Genomic DNA, 16,353 nt, shown 5'->3' with positions numbered 1-16,353 from the left:
ATCTTTACTCAAAGCAAAACAAACAGACGATTCTTCTCCTCCTCTTCCTCCTGTGTCCTCTTCTCTTTCTCCCCTGTCTTTCTTCCATTTTTCCTCCCCTCCCTTCCATCCTCCTCCTCCTCCTCCTCCTCCTCCTCCTCCTCCTCCTTCATTTTGGCAACCACTTTCTCAGAGCTAAGTTTTTCTCTTTCTTCCCCCCCCCCCATCCTCCATCCCTCTCCCCACCCCCCAGCCCCCCCCCAGCCCACCTCCTCCAATCAGCCTGCAAGATTAGGCTTAGGGAATTAAGATTAAGACAGCCAGTCCACAGCAGGGCGGGTAGCGACACCCAGCAGCTGGGTCTGGATTTAACCACCAATGCTGGCTGCAGCCCACGAAGGGGGAGGCGCTCAGAGGGGAGGCAAGGGAGGGGGAAGGGCGGAATGGGGGGGTGGGTGAGGGGGAGCAAGTGGCTGGTTGCTCCTTGGTGGTGTTGGGGGGGGGCAGCCTCTTTCAAAGCAGGGCTCTCCCCCTTTATTACTTTTCCCGCCCCCCCCTCCCTCCCCAGGGCTCAGAAGCAGCTCAGCTGCCTTGCCTCCTCCTCCTCCTCCTCCTCCTCCTCCTCCTCGCTAGGGCAGAGAGGGGTGAAAAGGGGGCAGACTTTGCAGGAAGATGCCCGACAAGGGGGCTGGGAGAGGAGGGGAGGGGGCTGCTCCAGGCATTCTCCCCCCCCCAGTCCCTGCCTACTCGTGTTCCCAATCCTCCGGGCTCCACCATTTTGAGAAGGGAGACAAAGGATTCCAGTTTGAACAATGTCCCTTTCCTCTCCCTGCCCCCACCCCAGTCCAGGGAGGAAAGCAGGGAGGGGGGGAAAGAGAGAGGGGGGGGCCTCCCAGCCCATCCCCTTTAAAAAAAAAAGGAAAAACTCCAAGTAAGCTCCTCCTATCCATCTACAGAACTCCTAGGGACCCCAAACCCTCAATTCTCAGCCCTCCGTTGAGAGCGCCGAGGTTGCTCCTGAGCTGGTCTCCATTTGGGGGTGGGGGGTTTGTCACCCCCCTGAAGGAACATTTTCGTCGGGCCACAGAGACCATCAGCAAAGCTTCTGGGTTCCTCTCCTTCCACCCCCACCCCCCCACCGCAAAGATGAGCAAGTCAGGGGACATCAATTTCATTCTTCTGTCTGATTCACGGGTGGGGGAGGGGCGGCGGGCTACTCATTCATTCATTCATTCATTCCCTCCATTGACTCAAAGATTGTATCGCCTAAACTGGCCCCTTCCCAACCAAGCGCTCTGCCCCACCAGCATCTTGTTCTGGGGGACTCCACCCAACCCCCCCCCACCCCGTGGGGAAGAGAGAAGGAGGGTCCAGCACACTAACAGCAAGGACAACCCCCCCTCCAATACAAGAGGCTCACCCCTTCACTTGGCCAGGGAAAGATCCCTCCAGCTGGAGGAAGCCAGCAGTGCCTATCCGGATGCTCTTGCGGGTGCAGCCCCCACCCCCAGCTATGGGAAAGATTGTGGGGGTGGGGAGACAAAGAGCCAAGGGAGCCTCTCTTCTCCCGGCTGGGGGGCCAAAAGCCCCAGCCCAGCAGCCCTGGGGAGAGGGCTGAAAGATTGGGGGGTAGGAAGAAATACCCAATGGAGCCCCACATACACCCCTCCCTTGCTAGGTGGAGGTGTCCCCTCTCCTCCCAGGAGGGCCAAGAGCCCCCTCCCCAGGTGGGCCCTCCCTTGCTGGAGATGTTGCCCCCTCCTCTCCTCCTAGGTGTGCCAAGAGCCCCCACCCCAGGCGGTCCCCCCCTCCTCTCCTACCTGGACAAGCCAAGAGCCCCTCCCCAGCAGAGCAGGCATTGCCTCCTCCCCTCCCACGGGTGGGCCAAGAGCCCCCTTCCCAGACATCCTCCCCTCCTCTCCTCCCCAGCTGGGTCCCCCCCCTCTTGCTGGGTGCAGACCATGCCCACCTCCTCTCCTCCCAGGCGGGCCAGGAGCCCCTCCCCAGCCGGATGGAGACCTTGCCCCCCTCCTCTCCTTCCAGGCGGGCCAGGAGCCCCCTCCCCAGCCGGATCCCCCCCTCCCTTGCTGCGTGGAGACCTTGCCCCCCTCTTCTCCTCCCAGGCGGGCCAGGAGCCCCCTCCCCAGCCGGATGGAGACCTTGCCCCCCTCCTCTCCTTCCAGGGGGGCCAGGAGCCCCCTCCCCAGCCGGATTACCCCCCTCCCTTGCCAAGTGGAGACCTTGCCCCCCTCCTCTCCTCCCAAGCAGACAAGGAGCCCCCTCCCCAGCCGGATCCCTCCCTCCCTTGCCAAGTGGAGACCTTGCCCCCCTCCTCTCCTCCCAGGCGGGCCAGGAGCCCCCTCCCCAGCCAGATCCCCCCTCCCTTGCCAAGTGGAGACCTTGCCCCCCTCCTCTCCTCCCAGGCGGGCCAGGAGCCCCCTCCCCAGCCCTCCTCCTCCTCCTGCACCCCCCCCCGCGCGTCCCCTCGCCTACCTTGCCGGGTGGAGACGTTGCGCTCGTTGGCGGCGCGCAGGACCACCTGCGGGCAGCTCTGCTCCAGGCGGAAGAGCTCGTCTTTGCCCACCTTGGCCGCCTTGCCGGCCTTGAGCGTGCCGCTGGGCCCCGAGGGCGCCAGGTAGCGGCCCTGGCAGTCGCGGAAGGCCACTTTGCCGGCGCGGAACTCCAGCGTGAACTCGACGGCCGGCTCGGCTCGGCTGACCAGCTGGCCGTCGTGGCGGAGGAGGCGGTGGTCGCGGGCCTGGAGCCGGTAGCGACCCTCGTGGAAGAGCAGGGTGACCAGGGCGTCCACGCCCCAGGGCACGTCGCGGTCCACGGCCAGCTCCTGGCCGTCGGCGCCCAGCCGGGCGTAGCGCTTGCGGCTCAGGCTGAAGAGGTGGAGCTGCGGGTGGAGCGCCAGGTGGACCCGCCACTTCTCGGCGGCCGAGACGGCCTGGGCGAAGCAGGAGAGGCGGTCCTCGGTGCCGCCGAAAAGAAGCGCCGGTGGGGCTCGGATTGGAGCGACCAGCGGCCGTCGTCGTGGGCCACGATCAGGAAGCGGCAGTCGGCCGAGGGCGCCTCCCGCTCGCAGCTCACCTGGCCGTCCTTGTCGGCCGCCAGGTAGCGGCCCAGGTGGCTGCGCAGGAAGACCCCGCCGCCCGCCTCGTCGCCCTCCTGCTCCAGCGTCCAGATCTGCTTCTTCTTCAGGCTGGGCGCCGAGGCGTTGAGCTTGAAGCCGAAGGCCTCGGCCGTCAGGTACTTGTTGCCGCAGTTGATCAGCCCGAACTGGATGGGCAGCGACTCCGAGGGCGCCGGCGGCGGCGAGGCCGTCCCGTTGGCCGTCATGGCGAGGCGGGGAAGGGACGGACGGACGGACGGATGGATGGAGACGGAGCGGCTGGGCTGCGTTCTCTCCTCCTTTCCCTCCTTCCTTCCTTCTTTCTTTCCCTCCTTTCCTCTCTTCTCTCCTTCCTTCCTTCCTTCCTTCCTTCCTTCCTTCCTTCCTTCCTTCCTTCCTTCCTTCCTTCCTTCCTTCCTTCTCTCCCTCCTTCCTTCTCTCCTGCCTGCCTGCCTGCCTCCCTCTCCTGCCTGCCTGCCTGCCTCCTTCCCCGACGGCTCCTTTGTTCGGCTGCTGCGGAGGAAGGGGCCGGGCGGACGGGCTGGACGGGCTGGCTGGGGCTCCCGGCGCTCCGCAAAGCCGGGCTGCAGCTCGGCGAGAGGCGCGGCTGATGTCGGGACCCGGCTATAAGGCGGGGAGGGGGCGCGGCGGCCGCCCCGCCGCCGCCAATTGAGGCTCGGCGCGCCCGAGGAGGCGGAGCTCTCCCGCCCGGGGGAGGGGGCGCGCTGCAGCCGCCTCTCCCACCCCCCCACCCCCCCCACACACCCACCCACGGCCGTCAAGCTAATGACGGCAGGCGGGAAGGAGGAGGAGGGGGGAGAAAAGGAGGAGCCGGGCTGGGGGCTCCGCAGGGGCGGGTCTGGCTGGGACGCCCTTGCTAAAGGGAGCGGGGTCTCCACTGCGGATATTGGGGAGGGGGCAGGGACTACAGCGGCCAGCGTCCCCAGCCCCTGGGCAATCGGGGGGCCGGGATTTTGGGGGCGCGGCTTCCCTAGCTGCCTGCCACCAGCGGCGGGGGTGGGGGAGTGGGGGGGATTGCTGGAGGTCCCGAGCCACGTGCCCAGCCCTGTGTCCGGGGGACCCTTCCCAAATCAGGGGTCCCTTGTCCTGTCCCACCCCCTGATTTGGGGAAACTCCCTGGCTGTCGCAGACGTTGCCCTGCTGATGTTGAAACCTCCCCCAATCCCCCAGTTCCGGGATTTGCACCCCGGGCCAGCCCCAGAGGGGTCTCTGTTTGCACCTCCTCAATCCCCCACCCCCTCCTGCCCAGGCTGCCTTGCTTGGTCTGCAAAAGAGGTAAGGAGGGTGGGATCTGGTTGGCACCTGGACAGAACACCACCCAGAGATCTGGGGGGGGGGGGTTGCGAAATAGATAGATAGGTAGATAGATAGATAGATAGATAGATAGATAGATAGATAGATAGATAGATAGATAGATAGATAGATAGATAGATAGATAGATCCACTCCCCTTCTGCCCTTGATTCTGCAGTCCCCCAAATTCACCTTTCCAGGTATAGCCAAGGAAATTGTCCCTGGCTTAAAGGCTCCAGGTTCTGCACATCTGGATATGAGCAAAAGTCCGTCTTCCAAGGCCAGATCAGAAGCTCTCATTAAACCAGATTTTTTTAAAAAAATTCTTATTAAGCTTGGTTCACCAGTCATGCTAACCCATCCTGGGCAGATTTATGCATCGTGTTAAGCCAGCAATCCAAGCCTGCTAAGTAATCCCAGTTGGAAGCATTAAATTTGGGGTGCCAACTTTCTTTGGGTCTTAGGTCGTCTGGGTTTTAATGGCTCTGCTTTCTGGGGATAGCAGCTTAGCAGTAGACTGAGAATGGTTTTGTCTGCTAAAAGCTAGAGAAGAAAAACTGCTTTTCTTCCTTCATTAGTTGTGTGACAATCATTAGCATTAATGATGGCTACATTCACTTCATTATTCTAGGGCCAGTGTTTTTGGAACCTGGCTACTTTAAGATGGGTGGACTTTCATGCTGGCTGGGGAATTCTGGGAGCTGAAGTCCACCCGTCACAAAGCTGGAGCAACGTGGCCTTAATACACTTGGCTAGTTTCTGGTTTAATGCACTGTTAAGTCTTCGGTCAATCTGATCCCGTTCAATGGTGGTTCCAGAAACCATGGCTTAAGTGGGTTGTTTGAATACATCCACGCCTAATCCCCTTCTCGTTCCTCGTCCAGCCGAATTCCACCATGCTTTCTCTTCCCGAGATCCAATGCATTCCTGGCAAGCTGCCTAATTTAACTCGTTTTATTGCTCCAAGCTGCCTAATTTAACTCGTTTTATTTTATTTAACTCGTTTCATTTATTTTTCTTTAATTTAACTAGTTTTATTGCTCCAAGCTTTGAACAACTTGGTTGTCGGGAGGGAAGGGAAGAATTAGCAAAGAATTTCCTGTCAATGGGAGGAAAACAGACATTGGAACTAACAGTTGCGGCTGTGGTGGAACAATTTGCAAACGCCAGGATATTCTTCCCTTAAATTCCAGCCAAAAGTCTGGAAGACGGAGGCCAAATTCTCAAAGCAAGGGGTGATCTGAAATTAGACTGTATCCTGGTTGCTTTGAAGCCAAGTTGTTTTCAAACCGCCCTGGAGAATCCCAGCTTGTATTAAAAACGTTGCAACATGGCAAGGCTCAGCTCCAAATGTTATTTTTTAAAAATATATATTTTATTGATTTTTTTTAACATAAACACCTTAATATTTGGTAAACAGATGTTGTCTGGGCTTATATTTGCAAAGTAATCGCTAACAGTCAAGTTTCTATATTCCAAAGTCCACATAATAGCTTTGCTCAATTTTCTCTTCTTCCAATCATATTCTCTTTGCCAACCCTGAACTGATACAATTCTTATTAGTTTGATAGGTAACAATTAAATGTAAAGGTTTTTCTAAAATTTCTCCAAATAATCACATCGATAGCATGCTTCTTTTCTATCTGGTCATCTTGGGTGCCTCGTCATAAATTTATTTTTTTATTTTTTTTATTTTAATTCCATTTATATCCCGCCCTTCTCCGAAGACTCAGGGCGGCTGTTTGCAATTCTTATTTAAGTTTGTTTTCCCTACAGTGCTCAAAATATTCTTGCTGATTTAAGATTTCCTCAAGGTTAATTAATAAATTAGGTACTTAAATCTGTTTTCCTCGTACAGGCCATCCCATCTTAAAATCTTAAAAGTACAGGTAGCCCTCAACTTAACAACCACAATCCAGCCCAACGTTTCTGTGGCTAAGTGAGGCATCGGTTAAATGAACGTTGGGACCGTGGTAAATAGGAGTCAGTTGCCAAGCAGCTGGATTTCGATCACCGGACCCCTGGGAATGCTGCAATGGTTGCAGGTGCGAAAAGTGCTCCTAAGTCCCTTTTTGTAACTTTGAGTGGTCAGTAAATGAACTGCTGGTAAGTCAAGGAATACTTGTGTCTCTTTTATTTTCCTGTGACAAATCAAATTTGTTTGCTGCGGGGGGGGGGTTGGGGGGGGGGGGCGAGACAGGGAATCCCACCCTGCAGAGGTGATGTGCATCCCCCCCCATCCCTCTGAGGCTCCGAGGAGTTGGGTCGCATTTCTTCTTTTGGACCTCATTCTGCGCCACCTCTCCTGTCCATCCCTCCTTATTCTCTGTCCCTGTTTATCCATCCATCCATCCATCCATCCATCCATCGCTTCAGCCCGGGCTGAGTCGCCAGTGTTCGGCACCCTTATCTCCGGTCCCAGCTGCAAGAGGCTTTGTAGCGCTGGAAAAATGGTTTGTTTGTCTGTTTGCAGACCTGCCTTCCCTTGTTCTCTTGCCTACTGCCATCTTTTCCTTCCCACTGGCCCCTGCGCTCCCAGGGGGGGGGGCCTTGTCCTCCCAAATCACCCCTTCCTTTCCTGTAGCCAGGCTATGCACCGCAGAGGTGATCCTAACCAGTTGCAGAAAACCTTGATGGGAAAGTGAGAGACACACACACACACACACACACACCGGGTTTCTCCCTCACCCCTCCATGCAAAACTGACTGAGTTCAGGGGTTGCCAAATGCTGGTCTGATGCAAGATAAAGCAAATGGAAGGTTCTAGAGAGAAGGAAACTGAACAGAGAATTCTGCAGCAGGGGATAAAAAAAAACCCTGCTTCCCCTCCCCCCCCCACACACACTTCTACCTCTTTCTTCTTTGGGAATCCTTCAAAATCTGGGAAAGCAGCATTTTCCCTTCTGCCCTCTGACAAGAGCTCTTGGTTTCCGATGAAAAGCTCTGGGTACTCTAGGTGTGCTCAGAGGCACTCTTGCTGCTCAGGTCATTTTGCTGAGACCCCATCTGGTGAGCAGGGAGCTGGACTAGAAGACCTCCAAGGTCCCTTCCAGATTCTATTCTATTCTATTCTATTCTATTCTATTCTATTCTATTCTATTCTATTCTATTCTATTCTATTCTATTCTATTCTATTCTATTCTACTCAAAGGTAAAGGTTCCCTCGCACATGCGTGCTAGTCGTTTCCAACTCTAGGGGCCGGTGCTCATCTCCGTTTCAAAGCCGAAGAGCCAGCGCTTGTCCGAGGACGTCTCCGTGGTCATGTGCCCGGCATAACTAGATGCCAAAGGCACACGGAACGCTGTTACCTTCCCACCGGAGTGGTCCCTATTTTTCTACTTGCATTTTTACGTGCTTTCAAACTGCTAGGTTGGCAGAAGCTGGGATGAGTAACAGGCGCTCACTCTGTTACGCGGCACTCGGGATTCGACCCGCCAAACTGCCAACCTTCCGATCGACAAGCTCAGCATCCTAACCCTCTGAGCCACTGCGTCCCTCTCAGAGTATTCTATTCTATTCTATTCTATTCTATTCTATTCTATTCTATTCTATTCTATTCTATTCTATTCTATTCTATTCTATTCTATTCTATTCTATTCTATTCTACTCTACTCTACTCTACTCTACTCTACTCTACTCTACTCTACTCTATTCTACTCTATTCGTCTTTGGACAAAGGACTTCCTGGGGAACCTGTTTTGACTTTTCGGGGTTCTGGGTGCTTAGCCGGAAATTTGGTAAGCAAGAGCTTTGCAGATGGGGGACTCTGGGAATGCTGGGTATGCTCAGAGGCACTCTTGCTGAGCCCTCAGCTTTGAGCAGAGGCCTTCCTGGGGAACATTGTTTTTTTTCCCCCATTTTAAGTGAGACACACAGTTCTGATGGCAATACTGGGCTGATTTACCTGAATCAGCATCCTTCATCTGTGCTGGAAACATAGGTATTTGGCTCTAATCTCCTGCAGGCCTTTTCTAAGATGAAAAACAAACAAAATGAAACTCAGCTCAAGGTTCAATCCAGCTTGAGCTGCCTAACAAAAAAAAAAGGTTTTGCCCCCTGTTCCTCCCCCCCCCCGAGCTCGGATGAAGGTCTCATGTCCTGAAGTGACTCGATATCCCAACAGGAATTTTAAGCGATTAAAGGATGCTTAGAATTTTGCCGAAAAACCTATGAGCTACATTGACCGGCTGGCTGGCTGGTTGGTTTGGTTGATTTTTTTTCTTCTTCAAAACAGCCCCCCCCCCAAAATAACCGCATCCTGCTATAGAAGCTGGGGAAGCAGAAATATGAAAAAATAAAATAAATAATAAAATAATGATAGGTCAGGACAGGAAAATAAATAAATACCGTAAATGCAAGCCGTTCGCCTACTGGCTCCGTCTGCCTCTCCCTTCTCTGAAAACCATTGACACAAACACAAACACACTTTTCTTTCTCTCTGTCTTTTCCAGGCTGGCTTGGAAGAACCCGCTTCGTACATTTGTGCTACAGCCAAACAAAGGGATCTGGCTGTGAATCCTGGCACAACCTTTCCCACAATATCCAGGCAGCTCTCTGATGCTGCTGTCTTTTATCCAAGCTTATATATATAACGGGACGTGGTAGCTCAGTGGGTTAGGACGCTGAGCTTGTCGATCAGAAGGTCGGCAGTTTGGCGGGTCGAATCCCGAGTGCCGTGTAGCAGATTGAGCGCCTGTTACGCGTCCCAGCTTCTGCCAACCTAGCAGTTCGAAAGCGCGTAAAAAATGCAAGTAGAAAAATAGGGACCACTACGGTGGGAAGGTAACAGTGTTCCGTGCGCCTTTGGCGTCTAGTCATGCCGGCCACATGACCACGGAGACGTTCTCGGACAAGCGCTGGCTCTTCGGCTTTGAAACGGAGATGAGCACCGGCCCCTAGAGTCGGAAACGACTAGCACGCACGTGCGGGGGAACCTTTACCTTTACCTTTAAATTAAAAACTTTCACAGTTTTCATTCCAACTTCACTCCCGGGGACCTCGTCCCATATTTAAGAGCATCCTAAGGAGGCGTGCGTAAATGCAGCAACAGGCCTAGTTTGGTTATGTTTCTTCATTTTCTTCGTTCGAATTTGCCATTTTTGTTTGACGAATCAATCAATAAAAATAAATAACTGGCAGTATCTGGGCAGAGAGTAAAAGAAGTGTTCATTTTATGTGAGAAGAGAGTTTGGGATAGTAAGATGAGAGATGCTTCTTGCTCCTAATGCTACAATTGTTGCCGCTTCTGTTGTTAACAGCTCCTAAGCCAGTCACATCCAGGGCTGTGGCCTTTTTTCCCACGCTTCTTAAACAAATTGCTGCAAGTCGTTAAGTGAATCCGATTTGGCCGGCTGGGAAGGTCGCTAATGTGCGATCACGTGATCCCAGCAGGCTGCAGCCGTGCCGCTTGTTAAACCCTTGAATTTTCATCCCGTGATCTTGTAAGTGTGAAGACCCTTCCTAAGGCCCGTTTCCACCCCCCCTAATGCCGTTGTAACTTTGAACAGTCGCTAAACGAGTAATTTAACTCAAGGACTCTCCGCAAATCAAAATCTAGGAAGAAAGAAACCTCACATTATTTTGCCATCCTTCCCTCCCCCACCACAAGACGTGAAACATTTTGTTCCCCCCCCCCCCGTAGATTTGTCCCCAAGGCTCACTCAGCGCGGCCGAGAGAGACCACAACCTAATAATATTTCTTGCACGGCGTTGTGTGATTTGCAGCAAGTTTTCAGCAACCGCTCAAGAGTCTCGGAATGACCCTCGGAAATATTGCCTTTGCAGAGATGGTAGTTTCTCAACAGCCAGAAAAAAAGGAAAAAAGAAAGAAAGAAAAAGCCAGGACAATGAGAGCACAAGGGAATTATTGTCTCTTTCTCTCCTCCCTCCCTCCCTCACCCCCCCCCCCCCAGCCTGGGCGGTCAGATGCGGCTCAATCCAGTTGCCAGTGGGAGAAAGTGGGGGAGGGGACCCTCCCGAGATGGGGGAGACTGGATGTGAAGGGAGTGAAAGCCGAAACTGGCTGTAGGGGTGGGCACCCCCCCTTCCCTTTCCTTTAATAACTGGCTGGTTCGGCTGCATTGGAAACTCAAGCTGGCTTCGTTGGGAGGGGGGGATGGTAAATACCAAATATCCGCAAGCAGAGGTGGCCCCATCTGGCCGGGACGGTGGCTGTTTGTAATGCCAGAAACCCACAACCACTTGGGGGTCTGGGATGTTTGCCTTCAAGGCCAGCCAGCAAGATTGCCCAGAGGCAAATATTTGCTCGGTGATTCACCACCATCGGATCTGCAAAGAGCCAGCTCCTGATCAAACCAAAGTAGGATTATTGAACAGCTTAGTCCTCGGTCAGCCTCCCCCGTCCTGGCACTTAAAAGTGTGTGTGTGTGTGTGTGTGTGTGTGTGTGTGTGTGTTTGTGTAAGCGGGTCAACCTGGGACCAAACCTGATGTTTCAGCATCTTTTGCCGCGGTGGTTATGCAAATGCCACTGTCATTAAGCAAACACCCTGGTCATTAAGCGAGTGCCGTGATTATTAAGTCTTCCTTAATGCACCCATTGTTTGGGGGTTCTTTTTGGGTTGGAAATGGAAGTAAACGCCAGAAACTCTTAAAAAAAATAATCAAACAAACAGAAAATCGGTCGCATGGGATGCTCTGAGCAATCCATAAAAGGGACCTGGTTCCCAAACACCCAGAACTGACCACACAACCAGGATCAGCTTTTCAAGCAATGGAAAGAGTTTTTGCTTTCCTTGGTGAGTGAAGCCCTTGGTGCTCTCTAAGCTTGCAGACGTTTCATTTACCCCGCCAGGTAACAGCATCAGCGTGAGGGAGTGTGGGGTTTGCCCCCTTTTTATACACAGTGGCTTGCCCTGCTGGTTTTGGAGAGTGTGTGTTTTTTCCTCTTTGTATTGATTAGGGCAGGGGTCTTCAAACCTGGCCCTTTTTATGACTTGTGGACTTCAACTCCCAGAATTCCTCAGCCAGCCTGGGAGTTGAAGTCCGCGAGTCATTAAAAAAGGGCCACGTTTGAAGACCCCTGGATTAGGGCATTCTTCTCTGCTGTTTGTCTGGTGTTAATCCCTGCTTATCTGGGTGTTGGCTGCCGGAAAGGAAGCCTTCCGGTTCTTTGGGTTTTCCTTTCTTAGCTTTTCAATCGTCTCTTTTGGATGTATACAGTAAATGTGAATTGATGGGTCAATTGAGGGCTGATAGGTCGGAATGTCAAACTTCTAGGGAATTGGTTTTGGGGTTGGGGCTTGGTCTCTAGGAGGCTCACAGTTTCCCAGCTGAAACTCTGACCGAGTCTGTCCATGTCTGGCCAGTTTTCATTGAGTCTTCTGACTGCTCATTGGCATCTTGGTGAGCCTTGGTGGAGCAGTGGGCTAAGGCCTCCTTAAGTGACACCAGCTGCCTGCCATTAGTGCAGGTTCGAGTCCCACCAGGCTCAAGGTTGACTCAGCCTTCCATCCTTCCCAGGTAGGTAAAATGAGGACCCAGATTGTTGGGGGCAATTAAGCTGACTTTGTAATAATGCCGCTTGGGGTGTGTGTGAAAGCCCTAACAAGCAGGCCTATACATAGAATGAAGGCTACTGCTAAGCTTGTAAGCCGCCCTGAGTCTTCGGAGAAGGGCGGGATATAAATGGAATTAAAATTTAAAAAAAAAATTAAAAATTAAAAATCTTCTGCCTGCCTGTCCTATTCCACAATTTAGCCCTGAGCTACAAATACTCTCTTTCTTGAAATCTCTTTTTCCTGCCTAACCAAAGGACGGTCTTGGCGTCTCAATGCTGCCCTCTAGTAGCCAAGGACCGCAATAAACCACCACGCCAATAAAAAGAGAATATCCGTAGCTCAGGGCTGAAATGAGGGGGGTCCTTGGTGCTCTCCGAGCTTGCAGACATTTCCTGAGCCAAACTAGTCACATCATCAGTGCTGGTGAGGACCGGGGGTTTGTTCCCGGTTTATATTTTAAGTGCTTGCCTTGTCAGTGTTGGTGGGAGTGACCTTGGACGTTCTTCGTCGGCGCTGTTTGCTGTTAGCTTGTTTGGCAGTTCCGTGATTGGAGCACTGTTTACTTCCTGACTGTTGTTCTGAAGGTAAGCTTGGTGTTAAATCTATGCTCATCTAGATTGCTGCTGGCCAGGTGTTTAAACAAACCAAAGAACTTCCAACACATCCTTCAAACCAGTCTCCCCTTTCTTAGAAGCAGTCCCAGAACGGCGTCGACCACGGTCTGAGGTTGAGGCTCTAGAAAGAGTGCAGAGAAGAGCAACAAAGGTGATTAGGGGGATGGAGGCTAAAACATACGAACGGTTGCAGGGATTGGGTATGGCCAGTCTAGTGAAAAGGAAGGACCAGGGGGGGGGGCGTGATAACAGCCTTCCAGTATCTAAAGGGGCTGCCTCAAAGAAGAAGGGGAGTCAAGCTATTCTCCAAAGCGCCTGAAGGCAGGACAAGAAGCAACGGATGGAAACTCATCAAGGAGAGAAGCAACCTGGAACTAAGCAGAAGCTTCCTGACAGAACAATTAATCAGTGGAACGACTTGCCTTCGAAAAGTTGTGGGTGCTCCACCGCTGGAGGTTTTCAAGAAGAAATTGCACGGCCATTTGTCTGAAATAATACAGGGTCTCCTGCCTGAGCAGGGGGTTGGACTAGAAGACCTCCAAGGTCCCTTCCAGTTTGGTAATTCAGTTACTCCTTGGGGGTTCATTTCATTTCATTTCACATCTTCGGCTGGCATCCGTCCAAGCCATCGCTTTCTCTGGAAGAAGGGCTGGCCAAACGAGACGTCCGTCCTAAAGAAGAATTTTCTTCTTGGCTGGCAAATGCCAAGCGAGAGGAATAAATTTGCTGCTTAAGCCTGTCCAGGAAAATTGAAGAACAGAAGGCACCATATGAAGTATTATAGAGATGGGGTGGCAGCCAGGAAAAACTGCAAGGAAAGAGGTTTACTGAATGTGTTGGCTGTTTCGCTTTTGGACATATCTGAGCCAAGAGAACAATTACAAATGCATCCTCTTACAGAATTAGAATACAGAATAACAGAGTTGGGAGGGACCTTGGACTAGATGGCCTCCAAGGTCCCTTCCAACTTTATTATTATTATTATTATTATTATTATTATTATTATTATTATTATTATTATTATTATTATTATTATTATTATTATTATTAAACATGGACCACCCTGATGCTACCAAGCAAAATGCGTGGAGTTTGTGGCCTCTTCACTTTCTTTCGCTTTGATTTTGTTTTGTTTCGCAAGTTTCTAGCCCTCGTGAGGGCAAGGCTGCAGGAAGAATCCCTAGCTCCACAACGCAGAGATAAGTGAGAAGGGCAGCTCAGTGGGTTAAACATTGTGGCTGGCTTGCAAAATCAGAAGCGATATCTGGAGGTTAACAGCTGCTATCTGAAGAGCCGCCACTATCTGGGGCGGACGTGTGACGGGTCTCCGACGGCCCTTACTCACGAGGTGGCTAACCTTGCTTTCTGCAGCCCCAGGTCAGGAACGTAACCCCTCTTATCGAGCGAGGGTCACACCAATTGTGTCTGCCAGCCACCTCCTGGGGGTCCCACCCCATCCACACCAAACGGGTAGCGGCTGGTGTTATTTTAAGGAAACCCTGTATTTTAAAGGGAAATTCTGCCGCCTGACTTCCAGGCTAGCTCTACACAAACCTCTTCCCTCCTTATTCCCTTCTCCTATATTTTGTCTTTCTGTGGGGAAAAAAAAACCAGCCAGAAATAAAGGCAGGCAGTCCTGGACTTACCAACAGCTTGTTTAGCGGCCGTTCAAAATTACAGCGGCATTGAAAAATGTGACTGATGACCGTTTTTCATACTTATGACCATTTTTCATACTTATGACCGCTGCGGAATCCCCGTGGTCAGGGGATCAAGATGCGGAGGCTTGGCAACTGGCGTGTACTTATGACAGTTGCAGTGTGTTCCGGGGTGTGTGTGTCACGTGATCCCCTTTGGTGACCTTCCGGCAAGCAAAGTCAACGCTGAGTCCCGATTCGCTGAACGACGATGTGACTAATTTATCAACTGCGGTGATTCGCTTAATGAGCGTGGCATGGAAGATGGTAAAACGGGGCCAAACTGACTTAAGAAATGTCTCGCTTGACCACGGAGACGTTGAGCTCAGTTGTGGTCGTAAACCGAGAAACACCCGAAAATAAAATCTATGTGATCTCTGAGTGGTGGGCTCCCGTCAGCGTCCTAAAAGTTTGTTACGGTCCTAGGTCGTCATAAAATGGGCCAGTCGTAGGACTGACTTGATCTGACAACTCTGTTCGCGGCCGTCGTTAAGCGAATGCCGTGGCCATGAAGAGAACCAAGGCTTTGCTATGGGTGCAGTTTGGCCAAAAGCCAGAAGTGATTTTGGAGAAACCGTCATCAAAACGCAGTCACGTGACTGTGGGATGCTGCCGATACCGCCATGTTGCTGAGGGCTGGAAGTCTGATCATGTGACCTCCCACCGTTGCAACTAGGAGCTGGAGTCCTAAGTCCCCTTTGAATGGTTGCTAGGGAACTAACTGGCCGTAAGGTGAGGACTTGGGAATGGATGCCTCTTTGCTCTTTTGAGTAAAATTTGAATTAGCCCCATTGTTTTCTTTTATCAGCCTGGTATCAAAGAATGGGGCATTTAGTCATCGAATATCGGCCGAAGATTGATTAGAGGCTATGAGCTGTCTGTCTCGTGTGTGCCTCCCCCTAAGTAATTCTTGAAGTACAGTCAAAATCTGGCTTCAAGAGGAGGAAACATTGGCCCCAAAAAACCAGGGCTGCTGACTCCACTTGAGGAGATGAGAAAGCCCTCTGTACACCCTCAGAAGATAGCCAGAATCATTCTTCTTCCTTCTAGAGTAGGGGTGTCCAACCTTGGCAACTTTTAAGTCCTGTGGAGTTCAACCCCCAGAATTCCCCAGCCAGCCATGCCCAAAGTCACCCAGCCGGCTTTCACGCCTAAGGCGGGACTAGAACCCACCGTCTCCTGGTGATTGGCTCAAAGTCACCCAGCCGGCTTTCACGCCTAAGGCGGGACTAGAACCCACCGTCTCCTGGTGATTGGCATAAATAATAAATAAATAAATAAATAAATAAATAAATAAATAAATAAAGAAAGAAAGTTGCTCATGCAGGCTGGGGAATTCTGGGAGTTGGAAGTTCCCAGGGTCTTAAAAGTCGCTTAAGGTTGGGCACCCCCCGGTCTAGAAGGAACAACAAAGATTCTGGCTACCCTCTGAGGGGGTACAGAGTATTTTTTTCATCCCTGCTGTTAACAAGTCCAAAGGCCGAGCAGAGACAAGGAAGAAGGACTGTGTTTTTCGTCTTGGTTCTTCCTCTGCAGAGCAGAATAACATCATAGCTGAGAAGGGCAGGACCCACTTTGCCCCACGTCACTGGATGCCAGCACAGCTTCCTTCTGCTTGTGGTGTTGACGGAGCTTCACGCCTGAGCCCGAGACACTTGCCCTAGAGTGAGGAAGCTCAACCCTCTTTTGGCTCCTCTCCTTTCCATAAAAGGTGCCCTCCTGAACACTTTCTTACGCCAGAGGGAGCAGGAAGAAACCGCCACAAATTATCCTGAGAATCAGACAAGAGTTTTCCATCTAAGTCCATTGTAGGTCTCCTCCAGGTGGAAAATTCCGGATACCTGGACGTGAACTCACTTCTCCCTTCTCTCAGATTCCCACCCCCTCCAGGAGCAGAAAGCCCAACCCAAAACTTTTCAGTTCAACCCAGCACCTTTAAACTATTTTAACAGACTCAAGAGAAAGGAAAGGAAAGGAAAGGAAAGGAAAGGAAAGGAAAGGAAAGGAAGGAAGGAAGGAAGGAAGGAAGGAAGGAAGGAAGGAAGAAAGAAAGAAAGAAAGAAAGAAAGAAAGAAAGAAAGAAAGAAAGAAAGAAAGAAAGAAAGAAAGAAAGAAA

At 51.8% G+C, this 16,353-nt stretch overlaps 1 protein-coding gene across 1 annotated transcript; it reads right to left on the bottom strand.

Moving 5' to 3' along the window:
* Positions 1–550: 550 nt before the first annotated feature.
* Positions 551–3,523, bottom strand: LOC310650739 (fascin-like; the record flags this gene model as incomplete). The annotated part of the gene is given in 4 exon segments (XM_083380327.1): positions 551–608; positions 1,400–1,490; positions 2,473–2,968; positions 2,971–3,523. Coding segments are annotated over 4 exon segments (996 nt in total). The 5' UTR covers positions 3,322–3,523.
* Between the last annotated feature and the right edge of the window lie 12,830 nt (positions 3,524–16,353).

Source organism: Vipera ursinii (assembly GCF_947247035.1).
Source record: "Vipera ursinii genome assembly, contig: scaffold_416, whole genome shotgun sequence".
Lineage (NCBI taxonomy): Eukaryota > Metazoa > Chordata > Lepidosauria > Squamata > Viperidae > Vipera > Vipera ursinii.
This window is presented reverse-complemented; position numbering and strand designations above follow the sequence as displayed.